The sequence below is a fragment of the Pan troglodytes genome, chromosome 7, assembly GCF_028858775.2.
Source record: "Pan troglodytes isolate AG18354 chromosome 7, NHGRI_mPanTro3-v2.0_pri, whole genome shotgun sequence".
NCBI classification, from domain to species: Eukaryota; Metazoa; Chordata; class Mammalia; order Primates; family Hominidae; genus Pan; species Pan troglodytes.
In genome coordinates, this window is record NC_072405.2 from 22,437,783 (window position 1) to 22,463,915 (window position 26,133).

General features: G+C 35.5%; 1 protein-coding gene across 1 annotated transcript in view; it reads right to left on the reverse strand.

The window, feature by feature from the left end:
• Nucleotides 1-26,133, reverse strand: part of SGCZ (sarcoglycan zeta) — a 1,171,086-nt gene that overhangs the window by 59,615 nt on the left and 1,085,338 nt on the right. The window contains exon 5 of the mRNA XM_054656572.2: nt 17,094-17,216. Coding sequence (XP_054512547.2) covers nt 17,094-17,216 — 123 coding nt within the window. The remainder of the gene's footprint in view (nt 1-17,093; nt 17,217-26,133) is intronic.

The window sequence follows — 26,133 nt, forward strand, 5'->3', positions numbered from 1 at the left end:
ACCTATCCTCGAGACAGAAAATAAAGAAGCATCTGACTTATTCTGCACTACAGACCAAATGGATATAACAGATATTTATAGAACATTTCATAAAATGGCTACAAAATACATATTCTTTTCCTCAGCACGTGGATCATTATCAGGGATAGACTATATGTTAGGTCACAAAACAAGTCTGAAAACATTTTAAAAAATGGAAATAATATCAAGCATATTCTCATACCACAATAAAACTAGAAATTAATAATAAGAGGAATTTTGCGAACTATACAAATACCTAGAAATTAAACCATGTGCACCTCAATGATCAGTGTGTCAATAAAGAAATTAAGAAGGAAATGGAAAAATTTCTTGAAACAAATGATAACCTAAACACAACATACCAAACAAAACCTATGGGATACAGCAAAAATAGTACTCAGAGGGACCATTATAGATATAAGTGCCTTTATCAAAAAAGAGGAAAGCCTTCAAATAAACAGTCTAACAATGCATCTTAAAGAACTAGGAATGCATGTGGAAACCAAACCCAAAATTAGTAGAAGAAACAATAAAATATTAGAGCAGAAATAAATGAAATTGAATTTTTTTAAAAAGTACAAAATATCAATAAAACAAAAAGTTGGCTTTTAAAAAAGTTAAAGAAATTGACAAACCTTTAGCCAAACTAAGAAAAAAAGACACAAATAGATAAAATCAGAAACAAAAAAGGAGTCATTACAAATGACACTGCCAAAACGTCATTAGTAGTTACTATGAGCAACTATATGACAACAAATTGGAAAATCTAGAAGAAATGGACAAATTTCTAGACACATACCATCTCCAGAGACTGAGCCAAGAAGAGATCCAAAACCTGAACAGACCAATAAGAAGTAACAAGATCAAAGGCATAATAAAAAAAATCTACCAGTAAAGAAAAGCCTGGGACCCGATGGCTTCACTGCTGAATCCAACCAAATAAACATTTAAAGAGGAATGAATAGCAATCTTACTCAAACTATTCCAGGAAATGGAAGAAGAGGAAATACTTCCAAACTCATTCTATACAATCAGTATTACCTTGATATCAAAACCAGACAGAGACACATCAAAAAAAGAAAACTACAGGCCAAAATCTGATGAATATTGATGCAAAAATCTTCCATAAAATACTAGCAAACTGAATTCAACAATGCATTAGAAAAATCATTCATCATGACCAAGTGGGTTTACCTCTGGGATGCAAGGATAGTTCAACATGCACAAACCAATCGAGTGGTACATCAAGTCAACAGAATGAAGGATAAAAACCATAGGATCCTATCAATAGATGCTAAAAAATAATTCAAAAAATTCCACATCTCTTCATGATAAAAACCCCCAAAAACCTGGGTATAGAAGGAACATACCTCAACATAATAAAAGTTCTGTATGAGACACCCACAGCTAGTATCATACTGAGTGGGGAAAAACTGAAAGCCTTTCCTCTGAGATCTGGAACACAACAATGATGCCAATTTTCACCACTGTTATTCACCATAGTACTGGAAGTACTAGCTAGAGCCATCAGACCAGAGAAAGATTTGGGCATCCAAATTGAAAATGAAAAAGTCAAATTATCCTTGTTTGCAGATTATATGATCTTATACTAAGAAAAACCTCAAGATTCCCCCCAAAATGATTAGAACTGATAAATTTATGGAATTTGCAGGACACAAAATTAACATACAAAATTCAGTAGCATTTCTATATGCCAACAGTGAACAATCTGAAAAAGAAATAAAATTCATCCCATTTACAATAGCACACATAAAATTAATTACCTAGGAATTAACCAATGGAGTGAAAAATGTCAACAATGGAAACTATAAAACACTGATGAAAGAAATTGAAAGGAACGCCAAAAAATGAAAATAAATAGTTCATGTACATGGATCGGAAGAATCAATGTTGTTAAAAAGTTCATACCACCCAAAGCTATCTACAGACTCAGTGCAATCCCTATCAAAATACCACTGACTTTCTTCATAGGAAAAAAAAAAAAAAACACAATCCTAAACTTTATATGAAACCACAAAAAAATCCAGAATAGCTAAAGTTATCCTAATCAAAAAGAATGAAACTGGAGTAATACATCACCTGACTTCAGATTATACTGTGGAGCTACAGCAACAAAAGTAGCATGGTATTCTCATAAAAACAGACACATAGACAAATAAAACATAATAACCCAGAAACAAATCCACACACTACAGTGAACTCATTTTCAACAAAGGTGCCAAGAACATACAATGGAGAAAAGACAGTCTATCAATAAAGGGCATTGGGATAACTGGATATCCATACGCCAAAGAATGAGACTAGACCCCTATCTCTTGCCATATACAATAAACAAATCAAAATGGATTAAAGACTTAAATCTAAGACATAGATCTATGAAACTACTATAAGAAAACAACGAGTAAACTATCCAAGACATTGGTCTGGGCAAAAATTTCTTGAGCAATACCTGACAAGCACAGACAACCACGGCAAGAACGGACAAATAGGATCAAATCAAGTTAAAAAGCTTTTGCTGTTATGATCAACAAAGTGAGTCAACAAAGTGAACAGAAAACCCACAAACTGGGAGAAAATATTTGCAAACTACCCATCTGACAAAGGATTAATAACCAGAATACATAAGGAGCTCAAACAACTCTATAGGAAAATGTCTAAAAATTCAATCAAAAAATGGGCAAAAGAATAGATATTTCTCAAAAGAAAACACACACATGGCAAACAGGCATACGAAAAATGCTCAACATCGATTATGGGAAAGGCAAATCAAATCTACAATGAGATATCATCTTACCTGTTAAAATGGCTTTCATATCCAAAGGACAGGCAATAATAGATGCTGGTGAGGATGCAGAGAAAAGGGAACCCTTGTATACTATTGGAGGGAATGTAAATTAGTAAAACCACTATGGAGAACAGTTTGGAGCTTCCTCAGAAAACAAAAAAAAATTGAGCTACCATATGATCCAGCAATCCTACTGCTGGGTGTACACACAAAAGAAGAGAAAACGGTGTATCAAAGAGATATCTACATGCTTGTGTTTGTTGCAGCATTGTTTACAATAGTCAAGATTTGGAAACAACCTAAGTGTCCATCAACAGATGAATGGATAAAGAAAATGTGGTGCATATACATAATGGAGTACTGTTTTGCCATAAAAAAGAATGAAATCCAGTCCCTTGCATCAACGTGGATGGAACTGGAGATCACTGTGTTAAGTGAACTAAGCCAGGCACAGAAAGACAAACATCACATATTCTCACTTATTTGTGGGACCTAAAAATCACAACAATTGTACTCATGAACATAGTAAAATGATGATTACCAGACGCTGGGAATGGTAGTGGGGGTGCGTCAGGTGAGGTGGGAATGGTTATTCAGTACAAAAAATATAAGAAAAAATGAATAAGACCTGTTTGATAGCACAATAGGGTGATTATAGTCAATAATAACTTAATTGCACATTTTAAAATGTATCTTAAAGAGTATAATTGAATTATAACTCAAAGGATAAATCCTTGAGGGCATGAATACTCCATTCTCCATGATGTAATTATTTCACATTGCATTCTTGCATCGACATCTCATGTACCCCATAAATATATATGCATACTATATGCCAAAGAAATTAAAAATTAAAAAATTAAACCATACTATTTATAATCACTTCAAAGCCAATTTAAAAATTTATCAGAACATTTACAGATAATTTATGCTGAAGTTTAAAAATTATTCCTGAAAGATACCAAAAAAAACTAAATAAATGAAAAGACATAACATTTTTATAGATCAGAGGATTCAATATAGTAAAAATGACAATTCTCCTAAAATTTTTATACATGTTTAAGGCAATTAAAGCAAGAGTATTTTGAAGAATATAAATACATATTCTAAAGTCAATATATAAGAATAGAATAGAAACACATATTCTAAAATCAATACATAAAGACCCAAGCCCAAGAATAACAATAATAATATTGAAATAAAGAATGCAGTTGGAGGAATCACTTTACCTAATGTAAAGGTCTATTATGTAGCTACAGTAATCAGCTGTGATATTGTCAGAAAGACAGATATTCTGATTAATAGAATGCAATAAGAAGTCAGAAATACACACCAATTTACCTAACAGACTTTTGACAAGTGTGTAAAAAGAAATAATGGAGGAAGAAAAAGCTTGGAACAATGGCATACGCAACAGAAAAAAGCAGAAAGATTGACTTAAAACTCACATCTTGTACAAAAATCAACCAAAAATATATCATAGACTTTAATGTAAAATATAAAACTATAAAAAGTTTAGGGAAAAATGTAGAAAATATTGCTATGTAGAGTTAGGCACATAGGTCTTATATTTCACACCAAAAGCAGAATTCATTTCAAAAAATAGGCATTGGATCTCAAAAATATTAAAAATTTGTCTCATGAAAGACTTGACTAATAGAATAAGAAAACAAGCTATGAGAGTAGGATAAAATATTTGCAAACTTATATATATCCTATAGAGGACTGTTACCTAGAATATGGAAAGAACCTCAAAACCATAACAAAAAAACCTCACAAAGAATTCAATTAGAAAATGGGCAAAAGAGGTATAGACATTTTACTAAACTGAATATATGGCTGGCAAATAAACACATAAAAAGGTGTTCAATGTCATGAGCTATTAAGGAAATGCAAACTAAAAGCACAATGAGTTAGGCAAGGTGACAAATACTTGTGGTCCCAACTATATGGGTGGATGAGCTGGGAGGATCACCTGAGCCCAAAAGTTCAAGACCAGCCTCAGCTGCATAGCAAGATCCTGTCTCTTAAAGCACAATGAAGTATCACTACACAGCTATTATCATATGACAACACCAGACTGGAGAGGATGTGAAGAAATTGAATTCTTGCAGGAAAGGATATGAAGTGTTATAATCATTCTGCAAAAAAAGTTTGTAAAACAAAACTTGCATCCACCATATGGCCCAGCAAACACACCCCTAGATATTTATCTCAGATAAAGAAAAAAAATTGTTCACACAAAAACTTGTACACAGGGTTCATAGTAGCATTGGTCATAATAGCCAAAACCTAGAAACAACTCAGATGTTCCTCAATGGATGAATAATTAAATAAACTGTGATACATTCATACTATAGGTTACCAATTAGAAATAAGAATGAAACTATTGATATATACGACAACTTGGATGAATCTCCAGGAAATTATGCTGAGTGAAAAAGAAAATCCAGAAAGGTAAGTAAATACCATATGATTCTGAATATAACATTCTTAAACCATCGAAACTGTAGAAATGAAGAACAAATAAGTGATTGTCAGGGGTTAACGTGAGGGTGGAGGAAAAGGAGTGAGGTTTCAAAAAGACAAGGGATGCCCACAGTGATGGAACTGTTCTGTGTCTTAACTGGATCAATGTCAGCATCCTAGTTGTAATATGGTATTACAGTTTTATAAGATGTTACCATTGAGAAAAACTAGGTGAATGTTGCAGATTCTCTCTGTATTATTTGTTACAACTGTATGTACACTGATAACTATCTCAAAATAAAAGTTTATAATCAGTGTTTAGGTAGTAATTTCCCCCATAAACTCAGGATTTGGGGACTTCAATCTGAACACGAACCTCGGTCTGTAAGCCTATTCAAAACTTCTTCCAGGGGAAAGTTTTGACTTTGTCAAAGAGTGAGCTCCAGCCTACCTCTGAATACCAGTGCAAGGCTTAGAGGAATCAGTTACCTAACCTGGTCAGAGTAATTGGGAGTGCGATTCTATTGCAGCAATGAAATGATACATCCCATAGAGTAAAGTGACCATAGGTTTGATACTGTCACTGAGAAGAACAAAGGGAGAAATAAAATGGACCCAAACTTTAGGATTCTCTTTCATTTAATATCACAAAAGGCCTGTGTTTCAGCCACAGACAGGTACTACAGTCTTCCATTGTTTGGAATTCAGCTACTATAAACCCCCTACCAAGCCAACTGATACTCAAGGGAAAGAGGCTAAGGACCACATAGCCATTGATGTGTCTACAATCTCAGAGATCTAGCATGATATCAAACCCATACCATAGGAAAGCTATAAACCTGTACTATTTACAGCCCCTGTAATATATTTCCCCTTAGGTCTTCAGAGAGTTGAAATTTAAGATTGTATGCTCAATTTGGATTTTTTCAAGATTTAATACAATTCTGCCATGTTTCTTTGGACTGAATTCTGTCCTTCCTAAATTCATATGCTGAAATCCTAACCCTCAATGTGATTGAGTTTGAAGATGGCATATTGAGAGACAATTAGGTTTAGATGAGGTCATGAGGATGGGGTCCTCTTGATGAGATTAGTGCCCTCATGAGAAGAAGAGACACCAGGTCGGTCAGTCTGTCTGTCTGTCTGTCTCTCTCTCTCTCTCTCTCTGTCTCTCTCTCTCTCTCTGTCTCTCTCTCTCTCTCTCTCACACACACACACACACACAGACACACACACACACACACATATATATGAAGACACAGCAACAAGGCAGCTGTCTGCAAGCTAGTAAGGAGTCTTTATCAGAGCCTGACCATGTTGGCACCCTGATCTCGAACTTCTAGCCTCCAGAATTGTAAGAGAATAAATTTCTGGCCGGGCCCGGTGGCTCATGCCTGTAATCCCAGCATTATGGGAGGCCGAGGCGGGTGGATCATGAGGTCAGGAGATCGAGACCATCCTGGCTAACATGCTGAAACCCTGTCTCCACTAAAAATACAAAAAATTAGCCAGGCGTGGTGGTGGTCGCCTGTAGTCCCAGCTAGCAGGAGGCTGAGGCAGGAGAATGGCATGAACCCAGGAGGCAGAGGGTGCAGTGAGCCGAGATCGTGCCACTGCACTCCAGCCTGGGCGACATAGCAAGACTCTGTTTCAAAAACAAACAAACAACAACAACAACAACAAAAAACCCAGAAAATAAGTTTCTGTTGTTTAAGCCACTCAGTTCATGGTATTTTGTTATGGGACCCTAAGCTGATCGAGACACATGTGAGTAATTCTTTTGTATTCTGAAACATGTTACCTGTGGTTTATTAATAATTTTGTTGCAAATTTTATTTTTGTTTGAAACAATTTTAAACCTAAAGAAAAGTCATGTGCATAATTTTTAAAAACTGTTGTATATTCTTTGGGACCTCATTCAAACTTTGCTAAATCTGATTGGCTTTAAAACATGTCTACAAGTTCTTTAGCACTCCTTTTATAAAATGGTAGAGGCTGTTTCAGAAAATTTGGTACAGCTTCCTCCTCTCTCCCTCTTTGAAGGCTTACTCTTCTAATACAGGCACCATGAATTAAGGAAACGGAGGTACATGGATGGGCCACATGTAGGTGTTCTGACAGTTAGTCCTATCTAAGGTCTCTGATGACAACTATGATCAACTTCCAGGCATGGGGGTGAGCCAGTCTTCAAATGATACCAGCCCTCAAATTCTGAGCTGTCTCAGCTGTCGCCCAGTGGAGCAGGTATCAGCTACCTCCACTGAAGGCTGTTGAAATTGCAGGTTGCGAGCAAAATAAATGCCATCAACTGATTTACAGCGACTCTGTTTTGGAGTAGTTTGCTACAGAGAAATAGATAACTAGAAAACCATCTGTTCCAGTAACGCACTCTGTAGACAATGAATCCAATCTAGAATCATGTGGTATACACAGCTGGCAAATGTCCAGTTTCCTTCAACAGTTTCTCAACTTTTCCTTGATCCCTGACCTTAATATCTTCCAAAATGTTTCTCAATTTCAGATTGTGCTAAATCTCTTCAAGTTAATGCTCAAGTTATACGTTTTTGTCTGATATAATATAGAAGTTTTTCTTCTTCCTTTAACGTCTTATCAGATGTTGCCTGATGTCTCTTTGGCCCATGACTGGTGGTAGTTACTTTCACTAGTTGACTAAGACTGTGACAGCCAGAGGTTCCCACTGGAGTTACTTTTCCCTCTATTAAAATTAATGTTTTAAAAATGTGCTTGGAATATATGAAAAAAATCATGTCTCATATCATTTTCTCCCGTTAGTCTCATCATCCATTGATAATTTTGCCTGAGATAAATACTACTCAGATCATTGTGAAATGGTGCTTTTCTAATCCTATGATTTCTTGTACATTTTTAGTTGGCATTCTATAGTAAAAATGATATTTATTCATTTATAATATGGATTCAAAGATTTTTATTTTATTCAATCAAACATATTGTCATTATATATGTAAAATATATTATATATTTATATATACGAAGGCGTATATCTAAATATACAGTCATGTGTTGCTTAACAGGGTGATATTCTGAGAAATGCATCATTTGGTGATTTCGCCATTGTGCAGACATCACAGAGTGTATTTACCAAAAACCTGACAAACCTAGGCTAAGTGGTATAGCCTACTGCTCCTAAGCTACAAACCTGTACAGCATGTTACTCTACTGAATACTATAGTCAGCTGTAACACAATGTTAAGTATTCGTATATCTAAACACAGAAAAGGTACAGTAAAAATAATGATATAAAAGATTAAATAATGGTACACCCCTATAGGGCGCTTCTAGTCCTGAAGCTTGCAGGACGAGAAGTTGCTCTGGATGAGTCGGTGAGTGGTGAGTGAATGTGAAGGCCTGGAACTTTACTGTCCACTACTGTACACTTTATAAACACTGTGCATAGAGGCGACGCTGAATTTATTTAAAAATATTTTTCTTGGCCAGTCACAGTGTCTGATGCCTGTAATCCTAGCACTTTGGGAGGCCGATCACTAGGTCAGGAGATGGAGACCATCCTGGCTAACACAGTGAAATCCTGTCTCTACTAAAAATATAAAAAAGTTAGCCGGGCGTGGTGGTGGTCGCCTTGTAGTCCCAGCTACTCAGGAGGCTGAGGCGGGAGAATGGCATGAACCCAGGAGGTGGAGGTTGCAGTGAGCAGAGATCATGCCACTTCACTCCAGCCTGGGTGACAGAGCGAGACTCCATCTCAGAAAAAAACAAAAACAAAAACAAAAACAAAAAAATTCTTTCTTTCTTCAACAATAACCTTAACTTACTGTAACATTTTAATATTATATAATTTTTAAAAACTTTTTGACTCTTTTGCAAACACTTGGCTTAAAGCACAACCATGTATAGCTGTACAAAACTAAACTATTTCTTTCTTTCTGAATAATATTATTCAAAACTATTTTCTTTCTTTATACTCTTATTCTATAAGCTTTTCCCTATTTAAAGTTTTTCTAAAAAACATTTTTGCTAAACACCAAGAAAATACCCGTAGCCCAGGTCTACAAAGAATCAAGTTTATCAATATCACTGTCTTCCAGCTCCATATCTTGTCCCACTTGAAGGTCTTCAGAGACAATAACACAGGTGAAGCTGTCATCTCCTATGATAAAAATGCGTTCTTCTGAAATACCTCCTGAAGGACCTGCCTGGGGATGTTCTCCAGTTTTTTTTTATAAGTAGAGAGTATAATCTAAAATAATGATAAAAAACTACAGTATACTATAGTAAATACATTAATCAGTAACAGTATTTACTATGATCAAGTATTATGTACTGTGCATAACTGTATGTGCTATAGTTTTCTATGACTGGCCGCAAAGTAGGTTTGTTTACATTGGCATCACGACAAACATATAAGTAGTATGTTGTGCTCTGACCTTAGGATGCTTATGACATAACTAGGTGATAAGAAATTTTATCTCCATCATAACCTCATGGGACCACCAATGTATATGTGGTCCTTCATTGGCTGAACATTATATAGCACATAATTATATATATATATATAAAATGTATATACATATATTTAATATACAATATTATATATGTTATATACATATATATGCCTCTGTGTGTGTGTGTGTGTGTGTGTGTGTATGCTCAGCCCATAGAAGCATCTCCAAACTGGCTCACATGTCTTTTTGACATGTCCCCATCATTGAGCATTTTTCTTACTCTGTAGCACAGGAGACTTCAGTGTTTGGTATTTGATAATACTATTTTTACCAAGTGATAATTTTAAATAACATTACTGTTATTTATTTATTAGTTGTAAAATAAATACTTGTGCAGAAAAATTAAAAAAAAAACATGGTCAGTAGATAAACAAAGAAGAATGTTGAAAGTACAGGAAATGTGAATTGTATATCCACTATCAGAAATATAAAATGGTACTTCTTACTAGGTATCTGGAAATAGTTGATGCTTCTAGAGAAAATGTAAAAAGAGGGATAGAAGAAGATGGGTAAGTAATACTAGTTATATCCCCATAATACAGTAGCTCAAATTATATAAAGTTTATTTTCTCTCACATAACACTGAAGACATAGACATATGAATAGTCTGATTTCCTATATATCATGATGTTAAAAACACACATTACTGGCCAGGCACGGTAGCTCATGCCTGTAATCCCAGCACTTTGGGAGGCCAAGGTAGGCAGATCACATGAGGCCAGGAGTTTGAGACCAGCCTGGCCAACATGGTGAAACCCCCGTCTCTACTAAAACTACAAAAATTATCCAGTGTGATGGTAATTGTGCCAAAATTGTTCCAGCTTTGGTCCTAAGTTATTTTCACATGTCTTTTTTTTTCCTCATCAAAACCCTATGTGGTAAGTGCTTCTTATAATGGTCCTTTAATAGAAGAAAAAACAAGCCTAGAGAGATTCATACTTTGTACAGTACAGTAGGCAGAATAACCTCTTTTGTCCTGCCAAAGATGTTCATACTTTAGATTCTAGAGACTGTGAATATATTATTCTACACAGCAAAAGAGATTTTGCAGATGTAATTTAGGCTCCTAATAAATTGACCTTAAAATAGGAAGTTTATCCTGGATTAGCCAGGTATCCAGGTAATGCAATCTCAACAGTGCAACCTGGTAATGTATTCCCAACAGCTATAAAAGCTGACTAGATGGTACCCACCTAGATTGAGGGTCAGTCTGCCTCTCCCAGTCCACCGACTCAAATGTCAATCTCTTTAGCAACCACCCTCACAGACACAGCTAGGAACAATACCTTGCATCCTTCAATCCAATGGAGTTGACACTCAATATTCACTATCACAGTGGAGAAATTCAAGCCATGAGAGGAATTTGACTCACTGTTACTGGAGGCTAGATATTTGGAAACCATGAGCAGTCTGCGTGAGCAGCCACCAGTGCAAATACCAGGCCCTGAATGATGGCCAGCAAGGAGAAAAAGTAACTATGACCAAGTCTTGCATACCATATTGTATATATATAGTTTTTTATGTTTGTTTGTTTTGAGATGGGGTCTCAATCTGTTGCCCAGGCTGCAGTGCAGTGTCAGGATCTTGGCTCACTGCAACCTCTGCCTCCTGGGTTCAAATGATCCTCCTGCCTCAGCCTCTCAAGTAGCTGGGACTACAGGCGCCCACCAGCACACTGGCTAATTTTTGTAGTTTTAGTAGAGATGGGGGTTTCACCATGTTGGCCAGGCTGGTCTGAAACTTCTGACCTCAAGTGATCTGCCCTCCTTGGCCTCCCAAAGTGCTGGGATTACAGGCATGAGCCACTGCGCCTGGCCAGTAATGTATGTTTTTAACATCATGATATATAGGAAATCAGACTATTCAGTGATACATGGCAGGATAAATTATATCTCCAAGAGATTTTGCAGGTCTAAGACCTAAAGCTATAAGAGACACTTTAAACATCAAATGGACAGTTTAAAAACCTCTACACAGAGAAGTGAGTTGATATAACCACTTTTTTGGTGGCTGCAGGTGGAGGCGGGGGAATGAACTGTCCTGTTTTATGACTGTTCTCCCATTTCACCTATTATTTAATTATATTTTCAAGAAGGTTTGCTTTCACAAAACTATATGAAACATTTAAAGCTTAAAAAAATAAATCATGAAGAGGACCGTTGGTAAGGTGCTTAGAGGAAACAGCTTATTTTGTGAATATGGCATTCTTTATTATTTATACACTTCAAAACCTGAAATCAGGATTCACCTAGAGACTTGAGGGGAAGTTGGGGTGGTACTAATATTTAGTGTCTTGGGAATTTTTATTCTCAGTAAGTTTGAAAAGCAACTAGAAAACTGAGTTGAGTGACTGATCCAGGTCTACAAACTTTAATGCTTCAGCAGAGAAAATGAAGTGATTGCACGTTCCTTTTCTCAGCACTTAATCTAATCACATTTCTTCATGGACTATTTGGACAAAGCAGCTCCATCCTGCTGCCGGAGTGTTACCGCATTCTTGGCATTTGGACAGTGAAGAAGAGCAATGGCCTATCTAATAGAAAGGTTGAATCCAAAGCTGACCCCATCGCAGTGTGCCAATTTAATAGACAAGAACAAGGATGTAGAAGATGAACTAATAAAAACAAACCAGAAGATATTGATTGTAACCCAGAAGCATGGTGTTTAATTTAAAAGACAGCTCCTCAGAAAGTCCTTTCTTCTGTTGTCAAACAAGCATCGGAACTTGCCTAGACTTCCAACCATTCAATTAGAATGGAGGCAAAGGACTGATAGTCTTGGCTTTCAAACAAACACTCGGGCACTGGGTAGACACAGAGTTGGATTTCACCATTCTTTCAGGTTTTTAGTTTTAATTGCTACTGTCTAAAAAAAAGCAGATATGCTTTCTCTTGGTATATTTAACTGCTGTCCTCTTTTACATCATAGAAAAAAAAATAGGTCTAGATCTAAGTCTAACTAATAGCTTTTAATTTACCATGAAACAATTCTATGGGGCTGATGTCTTTCACTTTTTAAAGCAGAGTGGCTTATTCATGAAATTTGTTTTCTAAAGTTAATATACTATGTGGAATACGAATGAAACTGCAGATTGCAGTTGATTGATTCTGCCTGAAAGCACTAAATTTAAGAGACTTCTGTGTGTAAAGGTTTATTCCTTTTTTTGTTGTTGTTGACTAGGTCTCAAAAGATAATTGAATTAAGTCATACCTTCGGCCAACAGTAGGGAATACAAAATAAAAATATAGTTTTCAATTGTGCATAGGTGAGCTAAAGTATAAAACTCCTATATATTCAGTGATAGAGGACACGTTAAGGTCAAATAAATATCATTATAGTAAGACAAGTAATGTCAAGAGTGGAAAATTACAAACCTTAAGCATGTGATTGCTCTTTATGGTGATGGGGTATTGATAGATGGTGGTGTTCAGGTATGTGTTTACCATTTTACTTCTGTGTCCTCACACCCATGAGTATCTGAATGTATCAGGTAAATTCCTGCTGCTTTGTAGGTAGAGTGAACATAAATATCATGAGCTACCCTAGATCTGTGACTCATTATAGTCATAACTGATTTTGCCTCAGATATACAGACGTATCCCTTGTCTAAATGAATCCATCCACTGAAGTCATCCTGAAAGACAAGTTCCTTTATAAAATGGCATTGCTCAAAAAATATAAAGCTGCAAGGCATGCATTTTAATTCCTATAAATATTGCTTAAATAGAAAACATTTGTGCCACAAATTTGAAATTCTAGAATAAACTTCACACATATCTCTCATCACATGTAACTTTGAAGTCCTGTCAGCACAGGTATCTAATTTATATGAAGCACCCTAGAGTCAATGTCTCTTTGTACTGTTATTTGTCAAATGATTCAAGCACTGCTTTAAAGTATATGTGAGGTTACTAATCAATCTTAATGCTCTAAATCTCCATGCTATGCTACGCACATTTTTTTCCTCTAAGCACATGAAATTCTAAATTATATTTGCCTTTGATATTTTTATTTTTCTTTCTTTAAGGAATATCACGGGAAAGAATGAAGCTGTTATCAAGTTAATATCTGCTATTCTGGTAAGGAGTAAAGTCCTGGCAAGAATTACTTTGTCTATGTGCCTGTGCATATGTTTGTAACTCTAGGGTGTGTAAGTGGTAAATGGGCTCTTCTAGGAGACACCGAAATGTGATTGGATAGTGAAGAGAGTTCTAATCAAATTAAATATTCTCTAATTTACCATTTATTGATTAACAATATTCACCCTATTGTACATCTGCATCAGGTTAAAGGTCAACATTGTTTGCTATGGGCAATCTCATAGTTTGTGGGTGTTTCTTTCATTCTAAGTATTATGTTCCAACCTTTTATAATAATCTGCTTGTAATTTTATTATTTTATTAAGATCATCTGAAAGTATATGACATAGACTTCTAATTAAGTAGGGGTGTCTGAGATAGTTGGAAAATATAGATCGATCGAGAACATTATAAAGAATAAATGCAATACTATGTGCATATATTTGAGACAGAGAAAGAAATGAAAAAAGAGAGCCAGTGTGAAACATATGTATGTATATCTATACATACAGTCACATAAGTCACATGTACACATCACACACACATAGACACATTTTACACACACATGGGATGGGGAAGGAGAAGCAATAGGAGGAAGAAGGGAGAGAGATAGAAAGGGAAAGGGAGAGAGAATAGATAACTGCCTTAAGGCACTGAATTAAAAAGCAGAAAAACTTAGATTTTTCAGGAAGCACTTTCTTGCCAATTTGGGCTAAGGAAGCACTTAGTCCAAGCAACATTTCAAGGATGGCATCGGGGCTACTAAGCAAAAGCAGAAAATGAATGTGACTATCTGCCTTTACTTCGCTGGAACAATTATGAGACAGGCAAAGGTAATATAAATATCAGAAGTGAAAATTCCATGAGATCGTAAAAGCTGCCAAGAACTCTAGAATCTCCCTTTACTTATGATTGTAAAGTACCCAATGAGAATATCTGAATATGGATTAAATAAACATTTGATAAGTGTGTAATGTCCTAGAATTTATCTCAGGATTATGTTGGTCTCAAGAGTGATGACCAATAGGCATTACCAGGGTTCAAAGATTATTAATATTGCCCAGTTCCCCTGAAGGCATTTCTCCCCTAAGGAACCTCACTTACTCACCAACAAGCAATTCAAATGTTAGTGCTCAGGGCCCTAAAACTAATGTCCTTTCCGATTTGTCTGTGTTCTATGCCAAACAGAACTCTCTTTCTCTCTCTTTGTCCCTGCTCTCCTAACTCAGGACTCAAGAAGGTCAATCTGTATCCCCCATACGTGCCTCCTTTCCTAGCCTTCCCAAGAAGTCTTAAGAAAAACGGACATCAACCAGGTGAGTATTCATGGGGACCATCCTAAACACTCACCCAATGGTGGAGGCTCCACCCTCTCAGCAGAACTTGCTCCCAAGGGACAGGAGGGACAGGCGTAGGGGTAAGGGTGGTAGGATTTGATTCAGGCCAGGGGATACCCAGTGAGGGTTCCCATTCAATAATCCCTGTTGAATTTCATCACCATTTAATAACACATCTTTTTATTTTATTTTACTTTCGAGAGAGGGTCTGGCTCTGTCACTTGTGCTAGACTGCACTGGCATGATCTTGGCTCACTGCAGCCTTGACCTCCTGGGCTCAAGCCATCCTCCCACATCAGCTTCCTGAGTAGCTGGGACTATGGACACACACCTTCATGCCTGGTTAATTTTTAAAAATTCAAGGTCTCACTATATTGTCCAGGCTGGACTTGAATCAAGCGATTCTCTCACCTCTGTCTCCCAAAGTGCTGGGATTATAGGCATGAGCCACTATGTCCCGCCAATACACCTTTTTTAACTTTTAAGTTCAGGAGTACATGTGCAGGTTTGTTACAGAGGTAAACTTGTGTCATGGGGGTTCATTGTACAGATTATTTTGTCACCCAGGTATTAAACCTAATACTTATTAGTTATTTTTCCTGATCCTCTCCCTCCTCCCAACCTCCACCCACTTACAGGCTCCAGTGTCTGTTGTTCCCCTCTATGTGTCCATGTGTTCTCATCATTTATAGCTCCCACTTATAAATGAGAACATGTGGTATTTGGCTTTCTGTTCCTGCATTAGTTTAATACACCTTTCTTGAAATCAACACAGGCCCTCTTGTCTCTGACATTTGCAGTATCAATATTATCATCATTTATAAATATAAAGAGCCAACACAACCTCTTCATTATGTACTGAGCTCATTCTCATCACACAACTACACACACATGCATTTAATTTGACCACTAAAGTTATTATCATTTCAATCATTCAGATGAGGGAAAATCAGAGGCATCGAGAGTTGAATATATTGAGAGGCAGAGGCAGGATTCAACCCAAACAGCCCAAGAACAAAGTTGATGTTCTTCAATTGCCATGCTAACTGCTCTCACCTGACCCACAGGACTGTTTGACCCAAATTAATATGGATAGATACCCATGAGCTGTTTCCAAACTCAAGTTTGGGAAACATTAAGTCAAATATACTTTATTATTTTCTTCTTGTTTTTTAAAATGTAGACCTCCTTGGGTACTTTCAAGGGATTGTTAAATATGTTATCAAAATAAAATTTGTCATGGTTGTGAATCAAGTAATTCAGAAGAGATTGTGCTTAAAATTGTCATCAAATTATTCCCCAATCCTGGTCCCACTTTTACCTTTTTAAAAATTTTAATTTCAGCTGGTGGTTGACTTTAATGACCCCAATATTACAATAATGACTTTTAAATAATATGTGTATAGCATTAGTTTTTTATTTACATAATTTTGAGGATAATTATGAAAGCCATATAAAATTAATTTAGTTTACTTTTATTATAACTTCCCCCTTACTTAATTCTAAAGTTAAAGTTTCCATTTTAGTTCCTTCGCACGTCTTTTATTTTAAAATAATACTCCCAAATTATTATTTGTTAGTCCCCTTTACTCAGAATTTGCATTTCATCTCCACCCCGCCCAGCCACATCATTTTCTTCCCCCTATCTCCACCTGAGAGATGGCTTTACTTTTATGTCATTGAGGCTGCTAATATTTGCATTCTCTTCTACAACCACAAGCAGTGCCTTTCATTTGAAGACTACTTGAAAAACAAACGTTGTGATTATGTAAGACTCTATTTTAGGCATAGGAATCATCCATCTTATTAAGAAGCTTCTTGTGCAGTTGTATATTCTTTAAAGAAGTAAACAGTTTTCCAAGACCTCCATCTACAGTACCTGTAACTTTCAGCTTTTCAGCCCCAATGGTAATCTCATCTTCATCTGCAGAAAACAGCACCCTGCCATCTTCACTGGCTCTCACTTCAAATCTTTTACACTGAGCTTCCACAGCATCAGCTCCTATGGTCAGAGGAAAGGTTTAAAAATGAAACTGGTATGCAGGAAACCATTAACATGTATTTTTTGGAAAAAGACTAGAAATGCATATATTATTTAATTTGTTTATCTCTGCTGTATGTTTTGCATCTGAGTTAGTATTTTTAAATTGTCACCATTTTCAGGAGGCTAATTTGGGAACGTACTTCTGTGCTAGGCTGGTTAGGCATACAGGTGACCTCTGGATGTCTGACATAGTGTGTGAGTTTAGCCAGTTAAGAGCCCTTCACATATCCACAAAAAGAGACAATGTTTGCTTTGTTCTCTGTTGCAGGCTGAAACCTTGGCGTCATACCTGGCACCTGCTGGATGCTTAATAAGTACTTGTGGACTGAGTGACTCTCATGCCTTCCCTCTGCAGTGTAGACAATAGTACCCATGCTTGCTACATCACGGAGGACTTGTTAAGCATTATTCAATTATGAATCTTTAGTTAGTCTACATGTCATAGATTCTAATATTGATGTTTTCTACCCTTTAATATAAGTGAATTTTAATCCATTTTATAGTACATCTTGAAATTATCTATATAATTTTCTTAGTGGTACCTAATGTATCTTCCAATCAATAATTTCCCTGATTTATTGAAAAATGGTATTAAATAAATGTAATTATAAAACCAACTTACTGGCCAATTCTACACACTGATCTATACACAAAACTCAAAGCCAGCTTCCGTATTTAGAAAACACAATTCGTTTGAGTATTAGGCTTCGGCAAGAAAATCTAACTGGGCCTTGAAGGTGAATGTTAACTGAGGAGGAAGAAATTTGAGATAATGGACAGCGATAATTCATCTTCCCATAATATCAATTTCTTTCTTTGGACATAACACTTTTGGCATATGGATCTATAGTTCCCGCTCCTATTAAGATAGGAAACCTTCCTCCTCTTCTATTTATATTAAAAGCTCTTATCAGATAGAACCCAGCTGAGTCAGGGAAGTAGGAATCACACATGTGGGGCATAGTTCTTTTCATTTGTCTTTATGTATTCACGTTATTTATTAGATATATGACACCCAGGAGCTCAAAGCAGGACATCATCTTTGTATTCCAAAATATCCTTAAATTGGGAGATGTGTCGCTTCTAGTAGCACCAGTAGATGAATATTAAATAGATGAATGAATACTTAAGCTTTCATCCATTCATTGGTCCCTAACCCCACCTCAGCACTACTCCCAGTGCTAGCCAATAGGCTGCAAAAACTTACTCCTCCCCATCATCATAGCTGCTGAGGAGCATTCATCAAGAGAAAAAATAATTTAAAACCCTAATAACATGTAAGCTAATTTCTCCAAAAGCCATATGTATTTTTTTTAATATTCTGAAACTACATACATGCTTCCAGGACCACATAAAAATTTGAAAAGCTTCAACTAGGGCTATGCTAAGTAAGATTAAAACTAATGTTAAACTTTTGGGCTGTCAAGTTTAAAATAACAGATTTTTAAAAATAGAATTCATGCTTTTTAAAAATTTTTAAATAAAGACCTTTCCTTATATAATTTAATGAAAATATGGAAACCATTGAAGACCTATTGTCCTTGGTCATAGTTGTTGCATTTGATCTTGAAAACATTATTTTGACAGCTTGTATTCATTTGAGTGTGATTTGTTCTAATCATAGTCTAATCTTATTTTGTGCTATAGATGACAATGAGCCATAGTAATCCAACTATTGGGTGATGTTCAAAAAACTGTGCCAGAGGCCAATGTGTTAATACATGTGACTTACTCTGAGGGACCCAGGCACACATTAACCCTGAACTGCCTGAAAGGTATTATAGATATCTTACACATAAAACCTCAATATTTACAGTACATTGCTTCCTTCAAATATACTCAGTTGCTGAGCATAATTGATTCTCAAAATATATCGCTGACTTTAATGGCATAGATGTACATTAGACAACATTAAACACACACACCCACACACACATAATACCAAGACTTTTCTTGGCATAACACTTAATGTCATTATATGAAAGATACATTATTAACATAAAAATCCTACATTGCATGACATATAAACCATTAGAAAAATAAGTGGAGAGGTGTCTGGATATGGTGAAGTGAGGTGAAACCTTAATTCATTAAATGTAAATAAGCAAAGGCAAATAAGCAAACAAGAAAATATTTACGCACATAGATGAGATGCATCTAAGCCATAAATAAATGCATGCAGAGTCATCCAATTGAAAAAGAGATATAAAAATTCATACTGCAGACTACACTTTATTCATCATATTAGCATAATTACAGAAGGCAAAATTACAAGGAATTAGCAATGCATTGATAGTAAATAAATATTCTAAATCAGAAAATAATTTTGAATATATTGCATTTACATACATTGCTTTTCTTTCCTGCAAATGGAAAATGATATGTTCTTGGGGATATAGTCAATTATTAGGGATATTTATGCTTAAAGTTAATATATTAGGCTTTATGAAACTGATTTTATTATATTCTAAGATGCGCTGTGTTACTTATCTGTTTTTCATGTAACATCACATGTTCTCTAAGATAGGTCAAGGCAGGATTCAGTTGCTCAGAGAAGCAACAATGCCCCATTCAATCTTAATCCACCAATGATGCTGCCAGTGTTGCAGGAAAGCAATGTGTCTAGATGACTCTGGGTAAGGAGCTCTGATTCCTTAACAAGTAGATCATGGGTGATGGGATTATCTGGGTAGTGCTATATTTTCTTAGTCATCTTAAACACCAACTTGCTAACTAAAGTACCAAGACTAAACACTTCCTTAGGAACATCTCTGAGAAAGTTTATGTCAATAAACTCACAATCAACAAAGAGAAGTCAAGGATAGAAGAAGGAAAGAGAATTGGCAAGAAAAAAAAAGATGTAAGCAAAATAATAGGTTCCATAAAAAGATTGGAGTATTAGATATATGTGCAAATATTTTCTCTAGTTTTTTAAATGTTCTATATACATTCTTAAAAGAACAAACCACCACCATCACCAAGGATAAGCATAAAGCCAATTTCTTGCTTCTCTCAGAGATGGCTCCATCACTTTTTTTGAACATTCACATCTGTTGCAGTCTTAATCAACAGCCAAAGTCATCTTTGGCTGACAAGGAGAGATAATTCACTAATTTAAATACTGGTCTTTGTATGTTCTACAGTACATCGGTCAAATACATGAATTGGAAATTTTTCTTCTATTACATAAAAATCTTCAAAGAGGCTCAAATATATATTTTCAAGATTCCTCTTGGTACTATTTAGCAGTAATTCAAGGAAAACAAAACAAAGATAAAAATGGATACAGCTGCTTGTTTCTAGTGTGTCTTCCTCAAACTTGTCATGATCATCCTTTCTTTTCTATATAACTCTTCACTTTAATCTTAGATGCCTGTCAGTATTTTCAAGGCCTTGAAGAATAGTATTACTAAAAGATTCAAAATTTCCACAAGGAAAACAAAAACGAGATTCTAAATTACCAACTAAACTCTATATTCAGAAATTCCTGGTTTAGAATTGCTGTGGGCCAAATCAATCAACCAACCAACAACAAACTAGGTTTAAAACAAAACAAAATAAGCTGCTTTCATGAAATATAAATATAAATATACACTGTAATATGGTTTGGTTGTCTCCCCACCCAAATTTCATATTGAATTGTAGCTCCCACAATTGCCACATATCATGGGAGGGACCCAGTGGGAGGTAATTGGATCATGGGGGCAGGTCTTTCCTGTGCTGTTCTCATGAGTGTGAATAAGTCTCATGAGATCTGATGGTTTTATAAAGGGGAGTTTCCCTGCACAAGCTCTTATATTCCCGGCTGCCACGTAAGATGTGACTTGCTCCTCCTTGCCTGCAGCCATGACTGTGAGGCCTCCCCAGCCACGTGGAACTGTGAGTCCATAAAACACTTTTTCTTTATAAATTAGGCAGTCTCAGGTATGTCTTTACTAGCAGTGTGAAAACGGACTAATACGCATTGTGAGTTCTTTTATTTTACCCTATGCTAGTCATTAAGAACTCATTGTGCAACATTTGCAGAAAATCTGTTATATGAGATCCCTGGAAAAGGAATTGTCTACTTTTTCTTTACTTTGTCCCTAGATTTTCCAAACAAAACTTCAAGTTAACCATTTAGCGGACTTACTATATGCTAGGCAGCAATGGAAGCATTTTACAAATATAAATTAATTAATTTAATCCTCATAACAATCATGGGAGGTGATCCCTATTTGACCGATGAGGAAACCAAGGCACTAAGATTTAAGAAATGTTCCTAATATGTTATACGTAATGCACTCTAGAGTTAGGATTCAAGCCAAGGCTGTTTGAGTACTAAGTCCTAAGTGCTAAGTCCTAAGAGCTAAGGGAGTCTTTGTGTGGCTCTATTATATTCCTAACTTTTATACCTCCTGGAGAAGGTACGACTTGACATTCCACAAGATTAATATTTGGGGGAACTTTTTTGCTAATGATGTATAACAAAATTAAAAATAAATTTCTGAAGAATGTATGTTGACTCTTCCTTCCTCTGCCAGCTACTGTCTCCCCCTGCTCCCAGTACCCCATCCTCCTAAGACCCTTGGCTGACAACCTTCTTGAAAGCATCTTATTGAACACCATTTTCAATTCCTCCATTCGTAGTCTCCTTAAAGCCAACTCCAATCAGGCATTATCTCGTCAGTATTACCAGTAACTTCCAAGTCAGTAAATTAAGGGGCCAATCCTTGATTTTTTACCTTACTTGATCTTTTAGGAGAATCTGACACACTTTCATTCACTTTTGCTGGAAATCTTTGCCTCACTGGCTCCCAGGACATCCCTCTGCTGCTTACTACCTCCTTTGTCACCCATGTCCATCTCCTTTACCAACAACACACTTCCTGTAGCCAGTCCACAGGGGTATGTGGGGCTGGCTATCTTTCGCTAGTAATTGTCCAGTTCTGTTATGAGCATTATTTTCTCTGACCAAAGCAATTGATTCAAGCATAAGCAGTTGACTCCAACACTCCCCTGATACAAGTTTTGAAAAAGAGCCATATTTTTGTAAGACTATAGGTACCGAGCATGATATGAACTTGGAGCTTTTAAGGCTAGCTGTACCTCCATATGGATGCAGTCTGCTTGAGAATTCATCCAGTTAGTGAAAAAAGAAAGAAAGGGCTGAAAGGCAGAGACCAGCATAGAACGACACTCTTGGAGAAATTGCTGAAACAGCTGGATGGAGTCAGAAACAAACTTTCCTATTACTTGAATCAGTAAGTTAAACACCCCAGGAATACTTGAATACTTTGTAAATTTTAAATTGGGTTCTTTCACTTGATTTTTTTTTTTTTTACTTTTCATTTATTCTTTGAGTTTTCATGTATTATTCTCTGTATCTCTCATCTTAACCTTTATTAAATAGAAGTTTTAGAAATCTTCCACTTTCAACAATCACTGCATCTCCCCCCGCACCGAATCCACACGTACAAATCCTCAGTATTTAATTAAAAGAAAAAATATGCTCTAGCATTTCCTGAAGTAATGCTGTGAGGAAAGGTACAAAAATATTCTGAGGTGAATTTTCTCATAGCCTTTGTATTAGGTAAACTACATTTCTATTTAGACAATTTCAAACCTGATCTTAATGGCATAAATATTATATTTCTAACACTTGTATTCTTAGATCTTTTTATTCCTAAAATAGTAATATTAATAAAGGAATTGTGTGACTACCTAGCAAGCCATTTAATAAACTAACACCAGGAATGTGATATTCATTCCTGGGACTGGCCTCTATGAATTTTAAGAGGATAAGGTAAAAATGATCTCTCTATCCACTTCTATTGACTACATTGTCTAAGAGAAGTGAATGCAGATGGCCTCGACCCACTGTTTTATTTAAGGGGCCCAATGGAACAACATATGTACAAAATATTGTTTTTACATTGTATACAAACATAAAATGGCAATATTTCCAAACTGTAGCTAGAACAAAGTTGATGGGTGAGATATTATTTTGTAAATATTTTTTACACCTCATAGTCATTCAAATAGGTACATGTCCTTTTTGATTCGTTAAGAAAAAAATAGAAACAAAAAATGGCATGTCACATGCAATGAACAAATACTATGAGAATTATTATGTAAGCGTAGAATCAATGAATACTTAAGGAATGAAAGGAGATTGTGATTAACTGCATTTCAGGTCATTACTTTTGAAGAAAAAAAGGATAATAATCCTAGTGTCTTCTGGTAATCTCACATTCGCTAAATTCATTTTGGCAGTTGTTAATGTCAAAAATGTTACTGTATAATTTATGGAAGGTATGTGGGTAGAAGGTGGAAGTTGCAAACCCATTTCTTGAAAATATTTTACTAAAATGTTTTGCATTGCATCTTGTTACTTTTTATTTCTAATATGTGTTTCATTAAAAAAAAAAAACTAACACCTCAGAATTTTTTTTCTTTTTCTCATTTATCATCCCTGGTCTTCGGCTACATTTTGACACATGTATCAGGGTAGTTTTGCATAAGTTGTTCATACTTCATTTTTCTTTCTACCATGCATTTTCTGATATTTTGTTTCAAATAACATCTTAAAAAGAGATCTTCATGTTGCACTTTAAACACAATTATGAAGAGTTGGTGCAAAGTTTTCTAATTTATTTTTATGCATGTTTCCTCTAAACTATATGTAACATAACTTGTTTAGTTGCAGAAGTAAAATTTGCAGATGTATTCAACTGGTAGTATAATCTCCTAGTACCAATTCAGTACAAGTTCCACATGAAATTTCAAATTTTTTCTCTATTTTAAAAATATTCTATTTTGAATATTTGTCACTTAAATATCATACTGAAAGGCATTTTAAAAGTACATATATTTACATTTTCTAACATAAAAAATCGTATACAGAAACCATTTTAAATGGAGAATGTATTGTCTCATTAAAATGTTATCAAAGAGTTTCTATCTTTTCTTGAGTACCTCCTAATATATTTATTTATCCTACCACTTATGCCTTTTAATAAGGATATCTGAGCTATGCTTATTGACATTTAGTTTTTATATAAAAATTATTCTATGTTTCATCTTGATAACAGTAAGATTTCTTGTTTCTGAAATTCATTTAGTGGAAACATGCTTTTAGTGTCATAAATCAGTGAATTAAATGCTGAACAAGAATAAATGTCAAAATTAACAATTTAAAAAATCCTATTATATAACTGTTTCATTACAATATCTTAGGCAACTGCGTTACTATTTTTTTTATAGCTAGTGTATATGGAATGCTTAGAATTGCTTGCTTTGAAGAGTATTATTTGTGGTTCCCAAAGAAGTATCACAGAAAGTTGGGTTTCTGAAAAAGATGACCAGATAAGGTATTTGCATTCAAGCTCTTATATAACAAATGATGACCTAGTGTATTATGCAAGAGAATAATCTTCCAAATTCCACACAACAAAGACTTATTTTTTGTTCATGCCCATTTCCAGCATGGGTCAGCAAACATGCTTTAATTACTGTAATCACCTACAAATTCAAATGATGAAGGCTTCATCTCAACACAGTCTTTCAAGATTGTGGCAACAAGAGAAAGGGATATGGCCAACTCAGCACTGCCTCACCTTTCATTTGGAAGGAACACATCACATTTTATTTCATTAGCAAATGAAAATTACATTGCCTGGTCTGTTTTTAGACATGCAGGAATGAATAATCCCACTGCTAAACTGAAAGGATTATTGGTTAACAGCACAAACGGCGCCATGCCTCTCAAAGGCCATGGTGGAAAAATGAATCTTGGACTTATTTTCTCATGTAAACAGCTATAAAACTGGGCAAAATGTTTGTTGTAATTGTCTTTCAGATATTAGACAAAAGACAACAGGATGGTGATCTCTGAGGCAAAGAAATACAACGTGTACTCCACATTCATTACATCGTTTTCCTAAGGACCATGTGCAAATCACAGTACAGGGAAATAGAGCCCATAGGTGTTGGCAGGTAGCAGGAGGAGAGATGAGATTTCAGGAAATTGATATGGACAGAATTTGTGGGGCAATGAAACGGAGAAAGGGAGCTGAGCTTACAAGGCTCTCCAGAAAACTTATAGGAGCACTCTTCAATCTTTGTAAAAAGGCTGCATTGTACATGGACAGGATGATACCATATGATAATTATTAGATAAAGACTACTAGGGAATGTGTGAGATGAACAAAGGTTATCAATGCAAAATTCTAGATGTTGGGCTTCCAACCAGAGTGTTGGTATTTCCCTAAGCACCCTGGACATGAAGTTGAGGCCCCTGAGTGCCACAGTTTAGAACTAAAACTATTTGGACCGTAAAATAATAACTATTTTAGATTCAGTCTAGAAAGTCTAAAATCATACTTGAACAGGAGCAAGTTGATATGCTAATAAACTAACTTCCTGCTTTGAGAGTTTTTTTTTTTTAAGAGAGACAACAACATTTATTCTTTCCTAAAATTACTAGATGTGAAAAAATGTGGGAAAATTGACACTAACCAGGAGAAAAATCAGCAATAGAATGGGGCCCAGATTTGCTCCATATGCTAGAGTTAGCAAAGATATGAAGTTATTATAAACATGTTCAAAGATGTAAAGGAAGACGGACATAATGAATGAACAGAAGATGAATCCTAGCAAAGAAATTGATTTTAAAAGTAAGAAAAAAGAAGGAAAATGAAATGCATAGGGCTGAAGAATTCAATATGTTAAGTGAAAAAAATCAACAAATGGGACTAAATTCGCGTATTATAATTCCTTCTGAAGAAGAAAGAATTAGTGAACTTGAAAAGGTGTGTATAACAACTCTCCAAATGAAACAGTAGAGATAAATGAAGACTAGGAAAAGCATAAATACAACGTCCATGAACCTGTG